Source organism: Zootoca vivipara, chromosome 8 (genome assembly GCF_965207765.1).
Source record: "Zootoca vivipara chromosome 8, rZooViv2.hap1.1, whole genome shotgun sequence".
NCBI classification, from domain to species: domain Eukaryota; kingdom Metazoa; phylum Chordata; class Lepidosauria; order Squamata; family Lacertidae; genus Zootoca; species Zootoca vivipara.
Window position 1 is genome coordinate 9435661 of NC_142591.1, and position 20110 is coordinate 9455770.

The window sequence follows — 20110 nt, forward strand, 5'->3', positions numbered from 1 at the left end:
GGTGGTTAGCAGCAGTAGCAGCAGCGAGCGAGCGAGGGCAGCGTTGGAAAGTGTTAATCAGGAGGAGGAAAAGGCGCGCGGTAAGCGCAGCTCTTCACTCGAACGTCACTCCGGTGCAGGGGGTTAGTGAAGTGACTGTGGCGCCTGGGGACTGGAGGCACTCACTCGTCGGACTGACTCCAGTCAGGTATTTCCATACACTGAGCAATGTCTCCATTAGCGCGCTGCTGTGGCTGCTGCTCTCTCCAAAGCGAGCCGCTGCGAGCGAGGCGAAAAGACGCGGCCACCCTTTGCCATGGACAAGCTCTCGCCAGGAGATCGTAGGCGCAGCCCGGCGTGATTGCAGGTAACAAGAAAGAGAGACACTTCCTTGCTGGCGGTGCACTTGCACCCCGGCTTCCTTTCCGCCCATCTATGCATCCCTCCATCCACGCGCACCCCAACAATAGCCTGCCTTTTGCAGCCAGCCGGCTGGGAAACCTCGGGCTGCCTAAGGAAGAGAAATTACCGGCGATCCATCATGCGGCTTGGGCACTGTTTACCTAGGGCTGAGAGGAAAGCCACCTTACACGCATGCTTTTTCTGTTCTCGGCAAGGGGATGGGGAAAGGGTGTTCGCGGTCATGCATAGAGTGCAACTTTGGTCGGTTGCTCTAGGAGACTTTGGGCAGGGAGGCTGCGTTGGCCAAGAAAGTTTGGTGGACATGGAAAAGGAGCCCAAGCTTGAAGGACCGTGAAGGCGCGGGGAGGACACCCCTATGAAGGAAGTGCGGGTGTAAAGTTCCTCTGTTTGGCGGGGCGGGTGTGTGCTTTAAATCGCTTCTGTAAACTCGGCGCTGGTCGGTGCAATCCTGTATTTGTTTACTGCGTAGGAAGTCCCACGGAGTACAACGCGGCGGACTCGCAGCCAAGTGGGTATAGGATTTCAGACACAGTTTCTAGCCTGAAAAGTGGGGCTGCTTAGAAACTCTGTCACCTCCCCCCTCCCATCCCAATCCTGTTGTTGTGCATGCTTCGGGAGTGACTGCAAGGCACTCTGCACATGTTCGAAGACACACTTTTAATACCTCCGGTTTCACAGCTTTCGACGCTGACAAGAACTGGGTGGGTCCTCCTCCTTCTAACCTGGTCCTCTGGGGAGGTGGTTTTTGGAGGAGCGCCACAGATTCCTTACTGTAAGTCGAAGGGGGAGATTTAATGGGGGGGGAGAGCCAAACACATTGGCAAATGAATCCCATTGATTTGTTGTTGCTGGTAACAGGAGAAAATTCGCCTTGGTTATTAGCCAGGCTGGGAGAATAAAACGACAAAAAACGTCTGTGCAGATACATGCGTGAAAATAAAGGGGGGGTTCTGAGTTAGGTCTGACCAGGCGCCTGTCTAAAACCAGTTTGTTCACACGCACTGGTTGATCCTAGACCCTCTGCAGGTCTCTGACTAGCTCAAGTCCAGTGTCAGATTTGGTGAGGTCGCCTGCAAGGAGATAACCCTCAATTTTCTAGTTTACGCTTTTTCATCCATTTTACAGACAGGAAACCTGGAGAAACGCCGCTAGCACCGAAGTCCAAAGCGTTGGGAAAGGTTTTTCCAAGGTCGCGGGCTCCAGATCCTTTAACTTCTGGCCCGATCCAAACCGTGTTTACGGTGTGGGAGGAAGTACCTCTCCTTTTATTTGGGATTCGCCCCCAAGTTAATATGCGCAGGAGTGCAACTTAGATTATTCACCTTTTGGGTGCTGGGGGGGGGTGTTTGTAGGGGTTGGGGACGAAGATGCGGCGGATTCTTTCCTTATCAGGGGTGGCTTGAGAATTCTAATCCGAATTTAATTGCAAATTCGGAACCCGAGGAAGTTGTTAGTCCCGGGCCATTAAAGCAGACAAATTTAGGACAAAAATACTGTAACCCGATGGTTTCTCTAACTGCTCAAAACGTGTCCGGATCAATTTCCTGCCGACCTCAATCAGAGCAGCTGCCTAACCTGCTAGGGCCTGCACTTCTCTTTCTTTCAAGTTTTCTTGGGGAGGATTAAAAAAAAAACCAGACATTGGCTTTTGTTTCTTGAAGAACGATTAAAAAAAATATCTGCAGAGATTTAGACCCTGAAGACGCTGCACACTTCGCTCTGCTACGCGGCGTATTTGTTGCTGTTGCTGATGATGATGTTTTTCAAGAAATAGCACCCACTCGTTCTGATTTTGGGAGAGGTGTTATGATAATTACGCTTTGGCAAAAGAAGGGCTTCGCTCTGGCTGCTCACTGTTACGTGTAGAAGTCAGCTTGTTGCCTTATGCGCAAAAGTTGTTGTTTCCCACAGGATAGCGCTCAGACTCCTGTCCCTGGATCGCCTCGTGAGCGAGGTACACTGCTAAATGCAGGGACTGCCTTTAGGACACAGTTACTTTCTAGCTTTGCTGCTGAATGGGGAGATAATGAAATTCATCAGCGTGTCTTCCTCGTAAAGTGGGGCGTTTGCGAGAAAACTCACCTTCCTCACACAGATTTATGGTGAGCCTGGAAACGGGGCATCGCTTGGCATGGTGTTTGCTAGAGGAGAGAGAAACTTAGGCTGTATGGGAGAGTACTACCGTATTTAAGGGACTCGAGGGAATTCGAATCCCACTTCGTTCTTTGGGGGCTGACTTCCGATTGAGTGTGTGGCGCTGGAGCCATGCACCCTGCTATTAGGCGCGTTGAAGGAAGTCCTGCCGATCTTGCGCGTGTTTATTCGGGCACGAGACTCGTTCATCCCAACGCCTAAACTTCCAAGGAAGCGTGCTTCGGAGGATACAAACCTAAAGTTGCAATCTTATGGATACTTACCGGGGGCGGGGAGGGGGGCGCCACTGAACCTAATTAGACACATTCCCAAGTCAATCAGCACTGATCGTGCTGTTACTCCGAAGTCGGGGGGGGGCCAGTAGTTAGCCACCCACCACCACGACTTTGTAGTTGAACGCAACGCTATGGAAGTCCCTAGCCAAAAAGGGGGGAAATCGCATTCATTTCTGCTGAGCACCTAACCAACAGCGCGATGCTAGACTTGCTGCGTTTTTCGTGGATAAAGGTTGCAGTTCAAACGGTCCCAGGGAGGAAATTTTGTATAGAAGCGGGATAGGATGGCATTGATCATGGTGGAGAGAGGCTATGCTATGGATCCAGAAACGGGCGAGAAACTTCTTTGCTCTGTCTGCAAGTGCAGGGGGTTGTTGGTGATCCCGGTGGAATTGTTTGAGTATTTGAAAAATGCGTGTGTGTGTGTGTATAGAGAGAGAGAGATTGATTTGCAACGTTGCGGTTTCGCGGAAAGGGGGGGGACGGACATTGCACCATCCTCTGTAAAAGTTGTCTGCCTCAGTCAGCTAATTGCAACGTTTAACGCTGAACTCCTTTGGAGATCTGGAAGGCTGCTCCCCGCCCCCGCCCCCTGGAGGCCGACGCGCCTGCGTGTTGCAGTAAACATCCCCACCCCCACCTCCTGATATTGTATACCTGCAATGTATAGGTTGGGTGGCTCTCGGGTCTCCCTTTATCTTCAGAGATGGTCCTCGTTCAATGGGGCTTACTCTCCCTCAGAGTGCAATCATTTATTTTTTAATAAGCGGGTCCCCTCGAAAGTAACTCCTATTGAGTTTCGGTGAGTCTTATTCCCAGGTAAAGGAGCACAGGATTGCATCCTGTTTAGGGCCACGATCTCTAAAGCTAATTTCCTTAGAAGTGACTACCGTCGACTGGGGTTGTGCCTTCTGAGTAAGCCTGGCTAGACCTGCAGCTGCTCTGATTGCTGCCACCATCCCCAGTCTCCATGAAGTACTTGCAAACTTTGGCTTTCGTTTCTGAAAGAGGTTCCTCCCGTTGGCTGGCTCCTTCGTCAACGACAGGCGGGCTCCGAGGAAGAGAAACAGTTTTAGCAATGCAGCCGGTGGGGGGAAGGAAATTAATGTCACAGCCTGCCCATGAAGCAGCCCCCGCCCCGCCCAACGCATTTATTTGTTAAGCGTCTGCGATCCCTAAACTACTTGAGCGGCCGCCATGAATAGCTCAGCCGCTTTAAGTGATCTGCGTGCCGGAGATTCCTGGGGTCTGATACGCTTAAACCCTAGGCCGTGCTGACTTTGCTGGTTTGTTGTGGAGCGAGTTACCCTGCAAAGTCGTTCAAGAGTTGCTTTCTACACGCGTTTTTACTCACTTGCATACATGCTGGAACAATCTAGGGGGCGGATCTGTTTTATACGCCCTGCAAATATTAATTTCTTAGATTTCAATACAACCGCTACAATCTTATGCCTCCTTCCGCTAAAGTTCTACCGATGTGTGTCGCGACCTCCAGATCTACCCAAATAAACTTTACAGTGCGACTCTGGGCATAGCTTCCCAGAAGTGGGCTTGACTCCGTGACAAGCATGCACAGGATCACAACCTTGTTTGCGGACTAGAAGGTGGGACACCCCACATATTGCGCGCGATAGATCTGTGTTTGGACATGTGCTAGACGTATTTCTTTTCACTTAAAAGCCGCAGGCGGAGCGGAGAGAGATAGCAGAAGCCTGGGGGGGGGGGGGTGAGAGGGTGTTAACTCTTTCATCCCCGGTTTGGTCTCAGTTCCTGACGAACAATAGTGGGATTTGCTTTAAAATTTAAAAAAACCACACACGTGGAATTGGGCTCTTCCTTGGAATTAGGGCATGTTCATTTGAGTAAACATACAATGCGAGTGGAAAGGGGGGGGGTCGTCCGCACTGTCGTTTAATGTGACTGGTTAAGTTTCCAAAACCTCCATTCATTCTCCACTGTCCATATGACGCTCTCCTCAAAATCACTGCCTTCCCAGACTTTCCCTTCCCTCATACTATCCACATTAAAGGACAGTATGGATGAGCCCAGTGTCTCACCAAAGTTCCAGGGAATTAGCACCGGTAATCTGAAGACATCTACTTCGGAGTAAGCCTCGCTTGTGTCTCTTACTCCCAGATAAACACGCTTAAACTAGGTTCAGGGTAGCCCTCTCTTTTGAAGCTGAGCTCCTTTGCTGCCTTTTAACGCGCTCCTCCTAGAGCCAAGGCTTTGCCTCGGTAAATTATAGCAATTACGCAGCAGATATGATTATATTAGGTTTACTGCGGTCTCCAGATAGTCATCCATCACCCTCAATCGAGCTGTCAGAGCGGGCAGATTCGTCCCTGGGAGGCACCAAGTCTTCCAGCTGGGGAGAAGAAGGGAACATCATCATTAATTAGAGTGTGACCCTGGGGCTATTCACATGTCTGAACCCAGGCAGCTCTCCGAGCAAGTCTGCACTCCTTTCATCCCTCCCTCCCCCGACACAGCTGCCCTCCCCTCTCCACGCGCGCAAATACGCACAGAAACTCCCCGCCCTGGGTCTGGCTAACTTCCCCACTGCAAGTTCCTCTAGGCAGAGTATCCCGATTTTCAGATATTGATGTTTTTCTATATCCCCTACCCTCCCAGAGGCCTGGATAAAGGTGACAAGGTGAAGGGGACTGATAGGGGTGGTGAAACCAGTAGTAATGGTATGCCAACTTCTTAATAATAACTTCTCTCTTTTAACCCAAAGTAAATGCTCCTTTGAATTTAGAGGGAGTTACTAAGGAGGGTAAGAGCCCACTCTCACCTTGAACAAAAATGATTAAAAATAATATTTTTGCCCACCCCCCCTGAAATCACTTACTTTCAAAAAATAGATTTCCTGGGTATATCCAATGGCAGTCATATCATAGTTCCATTGAAGTCAGTGGACTTAAGGCTCTACCCTGAGTATGACTGCTGCTGGATATCTCCTGCTGTTTTATGGTCAAAAGTAGAATTTGAGTAGAGTAATACCGGTACTATAAGTAAATTAATCCTTTAGGATTAATAAACATGCCGGAAGTCAATCACACTGGAACTGTCTTCAAAGTGAACATTTTTGCTGAATTTATATCCTGGCCTACCCTCTAAATGGGACAGATGATAAGTATCCTGGGGAGAGAAAGAGACCTTCAGCCTAGCCCACGAGTTTGCGTAGGGTCCTATACTTTTAATAGGTTTTGCCTAGGGCTTCCGTGACCCTCCATGCAACCAACTTCCATAAATGGGAATGGAGTTCAAACAAAACTTCATTTGCAGTGTATTTGCCTTTTGAATGCAATTTTCATCTTTATGGTGAACCTTCTAAAGTACCAGATTCTTTCTGATTTTACCTTGTTCCTTCATCCAGAATACTGTATTCTGTTAATCCCACTTTACTGATGGCAGTGGCCTTCCTATCTGAAACCATCCTATTGAGCATTTAGCTCATTTGGCTCTTTCCAGCTAAGGCCAGCATGTTCGCTGAGAAGGAAGACTACAGAAAAGTCTTTAAGGATCCAAATGTTTAGGATCACACACTGAGAATGAGAGATCCCCGACTTGCCTAAAGAATCAAGGGTGGGCCTTGGAGCCCTAGACAGCACTCAGCATTGCAGAAATTCCAACTCGATTAAAATTAATTGGTGTTTTGCTACTAACATCAATGAAATGTGCATTGCTCCTTCCAGCGATGGTGCTGGTGACTTGGGCTAACAACGAGAGAAAGAAATCAAGAAATACCAAATATCATTCTCATTAAACATTTAAAGCCCCACTCCCATCAAACACTTAAACTTCCCTAGTAGAATAAAAAGGTCTAACAAGAGGCTTTGGCAGAAATGTGAGATCTACGGTTTAATAAGTCTCCAAGAAAATGACTTTCTGGTGTAGTCTTATATTTGTAGTCATAAAATGAAATAAGAATGTATACACAGATCACATAGTAAATTAGCCACCTCTTAAAACACTTTACGCACACTTTCAGGAAAGGTAGATTTTTCTCACTTCCCTCTCTTCCAGTTCAAAGGTGGGAGTGATAACTATTCTTGACCAACTCATGTGAAATTTAAAGGGCTTGTTGTGAATGTATCTTAGATTAGAGGCCAGAGATAATCCAAAGGTGCAAAAGGGGAGGGGCTAAGGAAAGGTCTAGCTCTGCCTTCTGCTCTCATTCAAACAGAGTCTCTGGTCAAATATCAGAGGTTTTTTTTAAAGAGAGGGTAGTGCTGTCCTATGATCTCATGTTATAATATAAACTAGCGACTCTTGGACATTGGGATTCTGGGGAGCTAATGGATACCAAGTGGGCATTGAGAGAAAGGGGCACAGTTTGATAAAACTGTATGAAAGTTTGACTGTCACAGGTAGTGAATCTGTATGATACAGAGAGGGAACCACAATTATTTCATATATTTCTGTGCTGCCGCTCAGAAAAATGTGGCTTAAGTTAAGGACTGAAAGCCAGGTGTGACAAAGCTGATTTATTGTTTCTCTGCCATGTGGACATGTGAGAGAGGACACACCAGAGGAAGGATGAGGTGCTTGACAATACGGGGAGCTGCTACCATATTTATTCCAGGAAATCACAACTGCAATGGTCTCCTGATTAAAAAATATGAATGAGTTTTCATAGTCTACCTGGCCAGAAAACCTGCCCACAACAAAAAATCAAAACCATTAAGAGAGAGTTTGAGAGCTACCTTAGCACAGGTAGTGGGGAAAACAGACTATGAACCAGAAAATCCCCTCCCCTATGAACTTGCTAAGAGGTTTTAGGCCAACCACCCTCTCAGCATCTGTCCTACACTGCAAGACCAGGATGATAATACTGACCAGGCTGTAGCTAACAGTAGTGGTGAGCCTGAGTATCTCAGATCCCAGATCTTTTTCTCTGTGCCCCGAGTGTTTCTAGTGGATAATGAATCCATGGGGAAATGAAAGGGATGGTCTTAATTGACATTAATTTGAGGTATAAGGGTGTAAATTTGACGAACTACATCAGTTGAAGATGACTTTCTCTTGAGTTGGAGGTAATGAAATGGGATAATTGAAGGGGTGCTTAATTGATTTGAAGCAGGATCTGTTGGGAAATTCACTTTACTACTGGTTAAATGAATTAAAGAAGAACACATCTGAAGTGGGTACCAGTTAACTGGATTTTTTAACTAGAGTGGCTTGGATGAGGAATTAGTTGGCTTTGCTGTCTATATCTGCACATAGACATTTAAGTTAGCATATGCAATTTTTAATGTAAATTTGGACCCGTGCCCCAATTTTATTTTAAGTACTGGAAATACTCAGTTTTGCATTGCTCTTGTAAGGATTCCTGAGAGAATGCATGCGAAGTAGTTTGAAGATTGCACGATGCTGTATGAATGCCAGCTGTTGTTTTGAGTATGGATAGATGCTCTCGCTTTGCAAATCAAATCTGGCCTGAGTTTGAAGATCACTCTCCCCTTGCCACTCAATGGCCTGAAGTTTATTCAAAGTTGTGGTCCCTCCTCACTTTGGTTTTCCATATCTCCCCACCCCAAAAAAGTTTTTAAAGCCTAAAAACGTCTAACATAATGTCCGCCCAGCGCAAATGCCCATTCCTTATCCTTTCCTAACGTGCACTTTTGTGGCGGGGCTTTGGGGTCCTCCCAAGGGTCGCCTTCTCCACGTGCTTTGGCTGTCAGCTTCGGAGCTCGTTTCAACTGTTGATTTAAAACCTGGCTTGCGCGCTTGCCCTTCCAGCGGCCTCGTTTGTAAGTGGGACTGATTACTGCAGGGCAGGGAGGAGTGGGAGGAGGCAGCAGGCAGCTGCTCATTAATTTCTAATTAAAAGTGCTGACCACCCTTCAGTGATTGGGGGGGGGAGAAAGAGAGAGAGACGACACTGATTTCTCCTCTCCAAACTATTGATATCTGAGATGCAGTTATGAACCATTCAGGATCTTTCCATTTTGTACGTTTGGGGTTCGCTTTCCTTATCAGCGCAGGAGAACTCCCTGAAAATGCGATCAGCCAGCGTGCTCTGAGGCGTTTGAAAACATACTTTCATCCTGGGTATTTGGTTTAAATTCCAGGCCGTGGCCTACCCCAAAGGTGCACACAAATAGGCGAGCGAGAGGCAGTTTCTGCAGGGTTTTTTCTTCTTCTCGACGTCAGATGCTAGGGGTGGTTCTCTTCCCCCCCCCCTCCGCCGCTGCCTGTGTGTGGGCAAAATATGTATTTTCCCACCCCACCCCCCATGAAACCTCAGAGCAACTGTGCCTTTTATGTTATTCGTGTTGAAGAAGCGCCATGCTGCCTAGGCATATCTTTTTAAGATCGTGAGTTTTTTGTGTGTGGTGTGTGTGTGTTGTGCGGGGGAGGGAAGACAACCCCACCCAACACACACACACACACAAAAATAGTTTCAGGTTCAAGGCAGATGAATTCAATATGGTTTTATGTTTGGTCCTCTAAGCCCCTAGGAAGCTCGGATAATCCATCACTCGGGGCCATACGGCACAGCTAGGCTGCCTCCGGAGCTCGCGGATCCAGCGCCTCTCCTGGTTGTTCGTGGAGCCTGGGAGCCCCCCGTGGCCATGTCCTACCCCCAGTTCGGATACCCCTACTCGTCTGCACCCCAGGTAAGTCCTGCCTGACTCCCATCGCATCTACGCCCTTTCCCATCGCATCTCTGCCCCCCTCTGTAAAGGCGCGCAGGAGAATTCCCATCTCATGGGAGGCGCTTTTGTAGGGACCTGATATGCTTCAGATCAACTGGGGGCTGGGGGAAGGGATGGAACCACCACCACCCCCCCACTTCCCCAAGAGCAGTGACTGCCATTATTACGCGGAAGTAAGGCCCCACTGAAACCACAGGCACTTACTTCCAGGTAAAAGGGAGACTGTGTCGCCTTGGTATCCTAATGCTGCGGTGCTCTAACCACGAATGGTTTAGAAAGTCCACCTGCCCTGGATTCATCGAGGCTTACTTCGGAGGGACCTTGACCTAGAGTGAGAATGTTAACAGTGAGGGGTGGGGAGCTAAATTGGAGTCAAGGGCGGGTATCGTTTAGGATTGGGTTGGAGAGCCGTGTCCTGAAGATCTGGAAGATCTCTAGTCTCACAGGGGTGCTAGCTAGCCTGGAACAAATTACTCCTGCAGCCCGCTGAAGACGGAAAGATCTCAGGTGTTCATTGATCTCAGAGGGTTTTACTTACTGCCAAGAGGTGAACTGGGGCAAAAGATAAGAAGGAAGAAGCTCGTTCCCAAGGGTCCGCGGACCTACTCTGAAGTAAGCGGGTGGATGGTTCAAGCCAGATTCACGAGCCACTTCGTTTAGCAGGAACTTGGGTGGGGACGTGGGGTGCGAGGTCGCTGCAGTCAGGGGCTCTGTATCAGCTGTATCAGCTCAGCTCCTTTCTGGATCGTACCCTTAAAAGGACCCACCCCCACTGTGGGACAGAAGTGTGTGTTGGAATCTGCAATTAAAACAAATGTTCAATTAGCTCTCCTGAAGCCGGATCTTGGATTAAACTTCATTAACATTCTCAGTACTTTTACTTGGAAATAAATGTGTTCTAGAACCGAGACGGATGTATGTATTAATGTTAATGTGAACGGTCTAGCTTGCCGGAAGAATGCATTAAGAACTGAAAAGTATTTTCTCTCTCTCTTTCTCTTTAGTTGACAAGTATGAACTGGAGCTAGGTTTCCCCCCCTCCCCAACCGATCTTTAAATTTCTCCCCGATCCACAAACCAGTTAAGCCACTGGGTTTAACATAATATATAAGGTACTTATTTAAGATCACTAACGGTGCAAGCCCATGCAGGTCTATTCACAAGTCAGCCCCATTGAGCACAATGGGACTTGCTCCCAGGTAAACGTGCATAGGATTACAGCCACTTCCTTCCACTGCCTTTCCCTTCCGCTATTCGGCCTGGGTCTCCCCCCCCCCTCCCGCTCCATCTTGGGAGCTGAGGATTCTGCAAGTACCATAACTGGGCGGTTGCAGACGACCGTTTAATCGCGCGTTTCACCACCCTTCTGTGTGATAACACTGATGGACCGTGCTGACCCGAGTTTGTGCCCTTTGTGAGGTCGGATAGAGGGGGTGGCGGTTGTTCCGGACTAATTAACGTGAAGAAGAGATGCTCATTAAAACCAATGGACACGGAAGTCAGTGGGTTGTGTGAAACCTCACTGATTTGGGACCAAAAACAGCCTTCGCTAGAACTGGTTGGTAGATCGGCCTGTTGGTTGCCATGGCTGTGAGTTGCCCCTTCCCCGATCACTGCCCTGTCTTCTCTCTTCCTAGTTCCTGATGACCACCAACTCCTTGACCACTTGCTGTGAGACCACCGGCAGGACCCTCACGGACTCTGGGGCGGCAGCCTCGGCTCAGACCCCCGTCTATTGCCCCGTGTATGAGAGCAGACTGCTAGCCACGGCCAGGCACGAGCTCAACTCGGCAGCTGCCCTGGGAGTCTATGGGAGTCCCTACACGAACACGCAAGGCTATGGCAACTACGTGACCTACGGGACGGAGGCGTCGGCTTTCTACTCCTTGGTAAGTCTTCTGCGCAGCGCAGCGAGCGGCTATAAGCACGACTTCCACCTCAACGCATTGACTGGGCAAGAAGGAAACCCCACTTATCCCTTACCAAGTGACTTTGGTTCTTCCAAGTCAACAAACTGAGAGAGTCGCAGCTTAGCTAGAAGTTTCACCGCTCAACCCAGTCCCTAAGGACATTAAGGAAGGTTGAGATCCTAAGCACACTCATTAGGGAGTAAACCTCATCAAGTTAAGCGGGACCTAATTTGTAGTTATGCACTTTTTAATAGCAACGTGTGTGTTGTGCATCCCCACGTGTGTGTAAGTGTGGACAGAGTTAGAGTTGTATCACTAGTACAGGCAAACCTGGAGGGATTACAAAATGTTTCCTATTTATTTTCTTTATTAAATTTCTATGCCGCCTTTCATCCGAAGAGCACAGAGCGGTTTACAATATAAAAACACAAAACGTAGTAGCAAACCATAACAATAATCCACAGAGAGAGAGAGTTTAAAAAGCCACGGATTGTTTAATTAGCCAACGGCTATGTAACCTGTCTATGTGCCATGGGGTAATCCGAAGTGAATATGAATAGGGGTTGTGAGAAACTTCAGTCAATCATAGGCGTTGCTAATGCAGGTGTCTAACAACACGGAGATCAGCCTACAACTATGGAATTAGAGATAGACGGTAATAAACTCTGAGAAACTATTGTCTGCTGATCTCTGCGATCCAACTACTTAATTAGAGATAAATGATAAGAGCCAAGACATCGTGGCATTGCTGGTCTCTATCTGTGTACTGAAACTGACCCAAGAAAGCGAGTCCGGAGTTGTTACTGGAACAGGAACTCGAGTTCGCTCACCAAATGCTTAAATGTGAAATTATGCATAAAATGTATGCGTTAAGAAATTGCTCTTCGTATACTTCCCTGTGTGGCAAACAGGTCACGTCCCATTTACTGCAATTGCCCCCCCCCCTTTTAGGAAAGTATGTTTGTTGAGGATTGCAGCCTGTTTTAAGAGGGCACTTCAACTTTCGCACTTGTGTTTCAGGGATCAGCGAAAGTGTGTTAGGGATTTGACTTTCTCTCTAGGTGATATTTGACCCTTGCTTATCCCTAGTCACTTGCTCTTGGAGCCCAGTGTGTATAAAATACCATTCTTAGTCGGATGATGGAAAGCACTGGACTCCAGAGGCTTGATCACCTTCCCTGTGAGTAAATTCCATTGCAGGAAGATAAGGTTTCCTTTGAGTAAATGTGCATCAAATCGGGCCAAGAGATGCTAACATTGAGTTAGTGGACAGAGTACAAGGAACTTCAGGAATTGAAGAAATGTAAGCACTTGCTGAAATACTCTAGGCCAGCCTACTCGGAAGTAAGCGGTACTGAGTTCAGTGAGACTTGTGCCCAAGTTTGCAGCCTAAACAGTTCAACCTCCTGATAGAATCACAGAAGTGTAGATCAAGCCGGATCCTGTTTAGCTTTGAAAATGTGCTAGAGGTTTTTTTGGGTTTTTTTTGCTCCTCGGTGTGTTTCTCCATTGCAAAAAATAAATAAAAACGTCCTCATTTGTGCATGTCTCCATTCCTGCCCCAGCAGCAGCAGCAGCACTAGCACTACTGCCCGTGGGGGAGGGGAGCGCTGATAAGTAGACTCCTTTGCTTTTCATGTTCCAGAACAGCTTTGATTCGAAGGATGGGAGCGGATCTGCGCATGCGGGAATCACCCAGGCGGCTGCATACTATCCATACGACCACACGCTCAGTCAGTATCAATATGACAGGTAAGAAACAAACCATCAGCCATTCATTGCGGGGCAGGAAAAGGCGGTGGGGGCCAAGGGGAGGAGAGGAGGTTAATTGCGCTTCTTAATCAGGAAACGTCTTCAGCAGCTTGTGCTTTTCTCAAAGGACCAGTAGGAAACGAGTCTGGCCAGAATAAGCCACCCCCCCCCCGTGTCATAGTCAGATGATCTCTGATCTCACCAATGGAGCGCTTGCAAACCGGGATCCTGAAATGCATCTGAAGCAAGCATTGAAGCGCGCTTCCTTGAGAACGGCCGTGCTTGGCTGCTGGTGATATGGCTGCTCACCAGATCAGGCACGAGGAATCGGTGCAGTGTGAACCTGCCCTGAATCGGCTCAAACCCCATTGACTCCAGCGAGAAACCAAGGAGCCTAAAAGCCAGCGAATTCCCGAAAGAAAGAAATGGCAAGCTCCCACTGGTTTAAATGGAGCTTTAATTGCGTCCGCTCTTTATCTCTATAAATGCCAATAAGTTATGTTTCCGTGTTGTCTGCACGAAATGAACCTGTTCTTCGTTCTTCTGCACTGATCCGGAGCTAGTTTTACGCCTCTAATCTCCGATTCGTTTTGGAGGAGCCCGCAGCAAATGCAAAAACTTTCCTTTTGACCTCTTTCATTCGTCTGCCAGCCCGATCTTAATCTCGGTGACATCCCTCCTCTCCTGGCTATACTGTATTTCTTTGGAAGCAAGTCCGCATTGATTAAATGGAGATCGATACTGCGACCCGATCCGTTTTACGAAGGAGTAAGCGGATTTGCCCGCGGCCCTCCGCTCTGTTGAACTCCAATTCCCATCAGCGTCAGCCAGCCCGGCCAACTCGATAATGAGAGTTGTAGTTCAACAACATACGGTATATAGGTCATCCAGTTGGGGAAAGCTTTGTCTCCATCCTTTATCTTAATTAGGTGGGGGGAACTTTTGGTCCTCCAGATCAGGCTTTCCCAAAGTTGGGTCTCCAGCTGTTTTTGGACTACAGCTCCCATCATCCCTAGCTAGCAGGAACAATGGTCAGGAATGATGGGAATTGTAGTCCAAGAACAGCTGGGGACCGAACTTCGGGAAACTCTGCTCCAGATGTTGCTAAACTCCCATCATCGCTGGTCAGTGGCTATGCTTGCTGGAGCTGATGGGACTTGTAGTCTGGCGCGCGGGGTGGGGGAGGTTTCCCCACACCTGATAAGAGTTTTACGGAGTCGATCTCAATTAGCTCCCGTATGCCATTTTATTCGCATGCCTTCGCTTTCCACAGGCTACAGCCTAGTTTTCTGCACATGCGGAAATCCAATGGTGGGCTTTGATACCCAAGGTACGAAGTCAGAAAGGAAGACACGCCTTCATTGGCGGAACACAATACATCTGAAGGCAAGGCGAAGTCACACCAGCGTCCTACTATATCATTGGCGTTTTATCCTCTAGCGTTTTCAAGTATAGCATCCCTATATGCTGATTGATATTGTCCAGGGATAGTAGGAAAGCACTGTGGTTGCCTTAGCGCTCGATCTATGCGATAGGACCTGCGCTATCACAGCGATAGATCCGTATTGATTTAATCACAAATACCTCTTCCCGACTGGCTTCCACGGGCTGCTTCACACGTGCTCGCGCGACCTTTCTCTCCGCTTGAGTTGGGCACACTTCCTTAACTGGGATCTGAATGCATGAAACCGACTCTGCTGAAAAACACCGTGAAATGAAAGGGAAGTTCTTTCCTGAGGCTTCTATTTCTGACTACTCTTTAGCCCCTGCAAATCATTACTTGAGGTCGCCAACCTCAAATGGTCCAATCGGTCCCGTTGAACACCACGGCGATTAAGGTGCCAGGAAGTCCTGCCTGTGTTGGGCTGGCTTTGGTTCGTTCACACGAGCTAGACGTCACGTTGGCCTTTCACTCATCATTTGACATGTGTGAACCAAAATGTTCGCTCATCCCCTACTGGCTTCTCTTTTTACTTTTACATGGGCAAGTTGGAGGCCGCTTTTTGTCACTCCCCCACCACGTTTACAAATGTGCCGAACAATTTTGTAGTTCATTTATTAAAATCTTTGGTGCGGTTATTGCTTTAAAACACAAACACCAAGAATCCTCCTTACGCTGCTCCAACCTTTTAAGCCCACTGGGTGCTGATGACCTTTCCTTCGATGGTGTGCATTAAATATTCAGGTATAGCCGAGTGTCTTGTGCAGCATATATATATGGAATGGGTAGGAGAGAAGAAATTTACTAATAATAAAGTAATTTTTAATTAATAACTGCGCCCCGAGGTTCCTTCGGTGGACTCTCTCAGAGCTCTGGAACAAGAGTAGATTGATTAATTGATTATTTTAGGATATCCATTTTGCAGGAGTTGAATTTTGGACACCTCCCAAGGGCGCCTGTTTGCCTTCTGAAGTAGACATGCAAATCCGGTGCAAACTCAGAAGTCACCGGGACTCAGTTCAGAGTAAGCGTGTATACACTGTACAAGATCCGCAGCACGCTTTTCAGGAGCCCGAGTGCCGTTGTTTCGAGGCTGTCTATACTCCCGATTTAGATCAGGTGTACATTGGTCTTGCCCCTAGTAAGTTATTTGCGAGGCAAGTCCTAAAGACTCCATCCATGTTCGAGGTGAGCCTAAATCACAAGATTAACTGTGCGACCCCATTTTCAAGGGGGATTTACTCCCAAGTAAGGATAGGCAGGGTAGCAACCTGGTTAAGGTCCTATTGATCACCAATTGTGTATCCCAACGCTCCGTCTTTCTAGCTGCTAGGCTTAACCAAGTTGAACCGTTTTCCTGGTAAGACCAGCGCGTTCTGGGTTTTGTAGAAAGAGGTGAACCTTTGATACCAGGATCCCTTTCTCACGGGAAATGGAATTGCGTCGGTGAATCACACCATGTGGGTGGTGCTTTCTTCCGGCTAGTTGGCGCTGCATTATCACTAACACTCTCTCCCCCCCACCCCGTCCTAGATATGGTACCATGGATGGAGGGACGCGGAGGAAAAACGCCACTCGGGAGACCACTAGCACGCTGAAGGCCTGGCTGCAGGAGCACCGCAAGAACCCCTACCCGACCAAAGGCGAGAAGATCATGCTGGCCATCATCACCAAGATGACCCTCACGCAGGTCTCCACCTGGTTCGCCAACGCCAGGAGGAGGCTCAAGAAGGAGAACAAGATGACTTGGCCCCCCAGGAACAAGTGTGCGGACGAAAAGAGACCCTACGAGGACGAGGACGAGGGAGAGGGTCAAGGGGAGAGCTTGAAGAATGAGAAACTCGAGGGTATCTTCCAAGTCTCTTAGCAGTATACGGGAAGGAGGAGCTATCTTAGCCCTGTCGCCCTCCTCTGGGACGAGGATACTGGACACGTGGGGAAACAGAAGGGTGATGGGTGTTGGGAGTCCAGGAGACAAAAAGTATGGGTGTGTTGCCCTTAATGCAATAAAGAGGCTTCTGGATTGGCAGTTGAGCTGCGCTGCCAGTGTCCCCATTATGTCCCGGGGATTTCGAGAGAATGTCCTTAGGCAGCCAGTGTACGTTCTGAGTCTGTCCAGCTCTGCTTTGACAGGGGAAGGGGGCTGTCAAATGAGGGGTGCGCCTGCTGGGCTTTGCAACTGTTTCCATCCCATCCGACCAAAAAAAGATTTGCTTCCTCGCGTAGAGAAGTGCGTCGCTTATTTTGCTAGGCCTGAGCGCAACACCGGCATTTCATTTGGGTTTCAAAACCTTTGGAAGTCATGCAGTGGTTGGGTGGCCTTGGGTAAGTTGTGGGAGGTTTACAACGCAGTCAAACCAACAATACGTGCTTGCTAGAAAGGCACACACAGGGGACGTTGGATCTCACAGGGTCTACACTAGGAAATCCTCCCTGTGAGAGCCACTCCCACTGTGTCCAGCCAGCCAGGTAAAGGGGCGCAGCCTATATTAGCTGGTCGTGTTCCCCTATACACTTCCCATCCAACACTTCTGGTTCCGATTAGTAAAATGGGATTGCTGTTAACCGCACATCCTCCTACAGAGCTGTTGTGAAGAGTGAGGGGAAGCAAAACAGACAGAGAATGGGTGAAGGAGTCCTAGCCTTAAAGCCATTGCATAGAATCGTAGAGCTGAAAGGGACCCCGTGGGTTATCTAGACCAACCCCCTGCAATGCAGGAACCTCAACTGTAAATGTATCTGCCGCGCCCTGCCCGTCCCGTTGGTAACATGCCCTCCTTTATCTCCTTTGCTCAGAGCCGGCCAGCAAGGAGGACAAAGAGCTGGGCCTCAGCGACCTGGACGACTACGACCCGCTGGAGTCGGAGAGCTCCGAGGGCGAGCTGAAGGCTGCCGCTTTCGGCCACGCGGAGGGGGAAGCGTGCGCCACCGAGGCCTGCAAGGATCCCTCCTCCTTGGGCGCCGGCGCCGCCCCGCTGGAAAGCCCTCTCGAGCGGGCAAAGAGCTGCCTCAAGGACCCGACGGCGGGCGCGGAGGGTTGCGAGGCGGCGGAGCTGCTGAGCGCGCGGCAGAGGAGCTGCGAGGCCAAGCCGTGTTACCAGCAGCAGCAGCTCCTGGAGGCGTCCAGCAAGCCGAGGATTTGGTCCCTGGCGCACACGGCCACCTCGCTCAACCAGGCCGAGTACCCGTCGTGTATGCTGAAGCGCCAGCAGGGGGCGTCCTGTGTTTCTAGCGCCGCACCGGCCCCGCCCCCGACGCCTGGGGGCGTCTTGGAGAGGCACCCGAAGGATTCCCCCGTCACCAACCTCAGGAACTGGGTTGACGGCGTGTTCCACGACCCGCTCTTCCGGCACAGTACTTTGAACCAGGCCTTGAGCAGTACCGCAGTGTCTTGGGCTACCACCAAAGGCTCCCTCTTGGAGACGGGGGCTCTGGGGCGCTCGCTGGGCGGCGGCGCCACCGCCGTGCTCAAGGGGCAGCTGGCAGGCCTGGCTGCGCCCCAGGACTCCGGCAAAGACTTTCTGGCTTTCCCCAAAGCAGGCAGCAAAATGTTCTGCTCCTAACGACCGACCCGTCCGCCTCCCTGGGACAGGCCGGGGGAGGGAGGCAAGACGGTGGGATGGGGGGGGGGCAGACAGGCTTGGCCCCGAGGGACTGAGCGGCGGGAGGTGGAGAGACACACGCAGAGAGAGAAAGACTTGGAGAGAGTTTCCGCTCCAAACCAGAGGCGTTTTTTCCGTCGCAAAAACCGAGCAAGGATTTTAAAAGCTGCCGGTATAAATGGAGAGAGAACGAAAAGACTGTCACTTGGCTGCAGCCTTAAGGGATCAATGTCTTCACGGTTATTTAAGTCCATAGCACGTTCCACTAGTTTATAGAGGCGTCCTTCTGCGTTTACCTTGCAAAGTTTACCAGGCGCGAGATTCGAATTCAGCTTCTTGGGGAGGGAGTTGTTTGTCTGTTCTGTTCCCTCCTCCCTTTTTTTCCTTTTTCTAAAAAACAAAAAAAATGATTTGTGGCATGCCAATTTTCGTTTCTTCTTCGAACTTCCCTACCACCCCCCACCCTCCCCTTCTCATCATTAGCATCTCACCCACAAAAAACAGCACTTCTTCCACCGAGTTGACACCATTGCCCGCACACGCACACACACCGAATTTGAACTTGACAAATAAGCTATGTCGAAAAGGTATGTTCACTCCAAATAAATTGTCTGTCTCTCAGAGGTACCCTATGATTTGTGGTTTGTTTGCGTTGCCTGAGTAGGAAATGGAGCTTCGATGCCTGGATCCCAAATGCTTTGGAAGATGCGGTGTCTATTTCACGTCCCGTGGAGATGTATGGAATTCCCCAGTCAATAAATGTAGGGCGGAGTGCACTCTTGGAAACAAAAGTCTTGCGCATCTGGGTGGCATTCTTTTCCAAGCGCAAGTGCGTTTGCAGCTCGTGCCTTTCGACACCCTGGACATACTCCCGAGTGGTAAAGATCTCGGTAGGAACCCCCGAGAGGAAAACGGCCACCTCTAAAATCTAGGGTGCATTTGGCGTTAATGTGGTTCTGGTCCTTAAACGAGCTTAAGACCCGGCCACCTTGACTTTACCTGGTTCAGCTGCATCACTAGCAGCCGAAACCGAGAATCTCTAAGAGGCTGGCGACTTCTCATTATGCCTTAAAATGTATATGTTCATTTTCACCTGTCTGACTGTAATCTTAGTTTGTAATGGGGGACTCAAAAAGAATCCTCTCCTGGCTTTTATATCAAACGATCATCCTCCCTCGCACCTACCCAGTGAATGCGGGCCAGCGCCTCCTGCCCTCTCTGTGCTCGCCTTTGGACAGCTGCAGGCGTTGGTGCAGTTTGGCAAGACGTCTGTTCCAGGTTCAGTAAATCGCAAGGCCACATCCGCAACAAGGGCCCAAAGCTCGCTCTGGGACATAAGGGCAGGCAGGAAATGGGTGGAGAAAAGAATTCCACTATTCTGTTCCTTTTGAATTGCCTCACTGTGCTATCAAAGCAGAGATGGCACAGTCTTTTAAGCAAAAAAGACACAAGCCAGTCTAATTGTTTCTATTGCAACAGTTATTCCGTGCGTAGAAGAATCACGTGTGGTCTGAAATTGGGGGAGGGGCGAGGCACCCTGAGAGGTTCTTTTACTCAGATTGATATACAGTACTGTATGTGTGTATGCAAACCCGGTAGACCTTAATTTTCAAAGCAGAGCTACGATCCTCAGTCCAGTTTAAGCGGGGACTGCTGTGATTTAAACTGGGGTTCGTTCGTTTCTTTTTCTTTCCGATTAAGGATGAGAACCTTTGCAGGGTTGCTTTTCACTGAAGCCAGGGAGACTAGTAAACATGCACAGGATTGAGTTGCACGAGAATTTAAGGGAATTCGGTTTCTCCAGGAAACTGCAAAGCTATATACAAGTGCTGTGTGGATTAAGTGGTTAGGGGATGAAGTTGCCTATTTATTTTTGGAAGGGGTGTGTGTTAATATGCTAAATCTT

At 49.0% G+C, this 20110-nt stretch overlaps 1 protein-coding gene across 4 annotated transcripts; it reads left to right on the forward strand.

Annotated features, from left to right (window-relative positions):
- Nucleotides 1-30: 30 nt before the first annotated feature.
- On the forward strand, nt 31-18825 carry IRX4 (iroquois homeobox 4). 4 transcript variants are annotated; one of them, XM_088675080.1, is made up of 7 exons: nt 31-346; nt 9295-9460; nt 10504-10611; nt 11137-11388; nt 13055-13161; nt 16136-16449; nt 17399-18825. In XM_088675080.1, exons 4-7 carry the CDS (start codon nt 11143-11145, stop codon nt 18163-18165), a joined length of 1434 nt encoding a protein of 477 aa, XP_088531206.1. In that variant the 5' UTR covers nt 31-346; nt 9295-9460; nt 10504-10611; nt 11137-11142; the 3' UTR covers nt 18166-18825. The 4 variants fall into 4 exon arrangements, with proteins under 4 accessions (XP_088531206.1, XP_034981793.1, XP_088531207.1 ...); XM_035125902.3 differs by lacking the exon at nt 10504-10611; XM_088675081.1 differs by lacking the exons at nt 9295-9460; nt 10504-10611 and having other exon boundaries at nt 31-187.
- Nucleotides 18826-20110: the final 1285 nt, after the last annotated feature.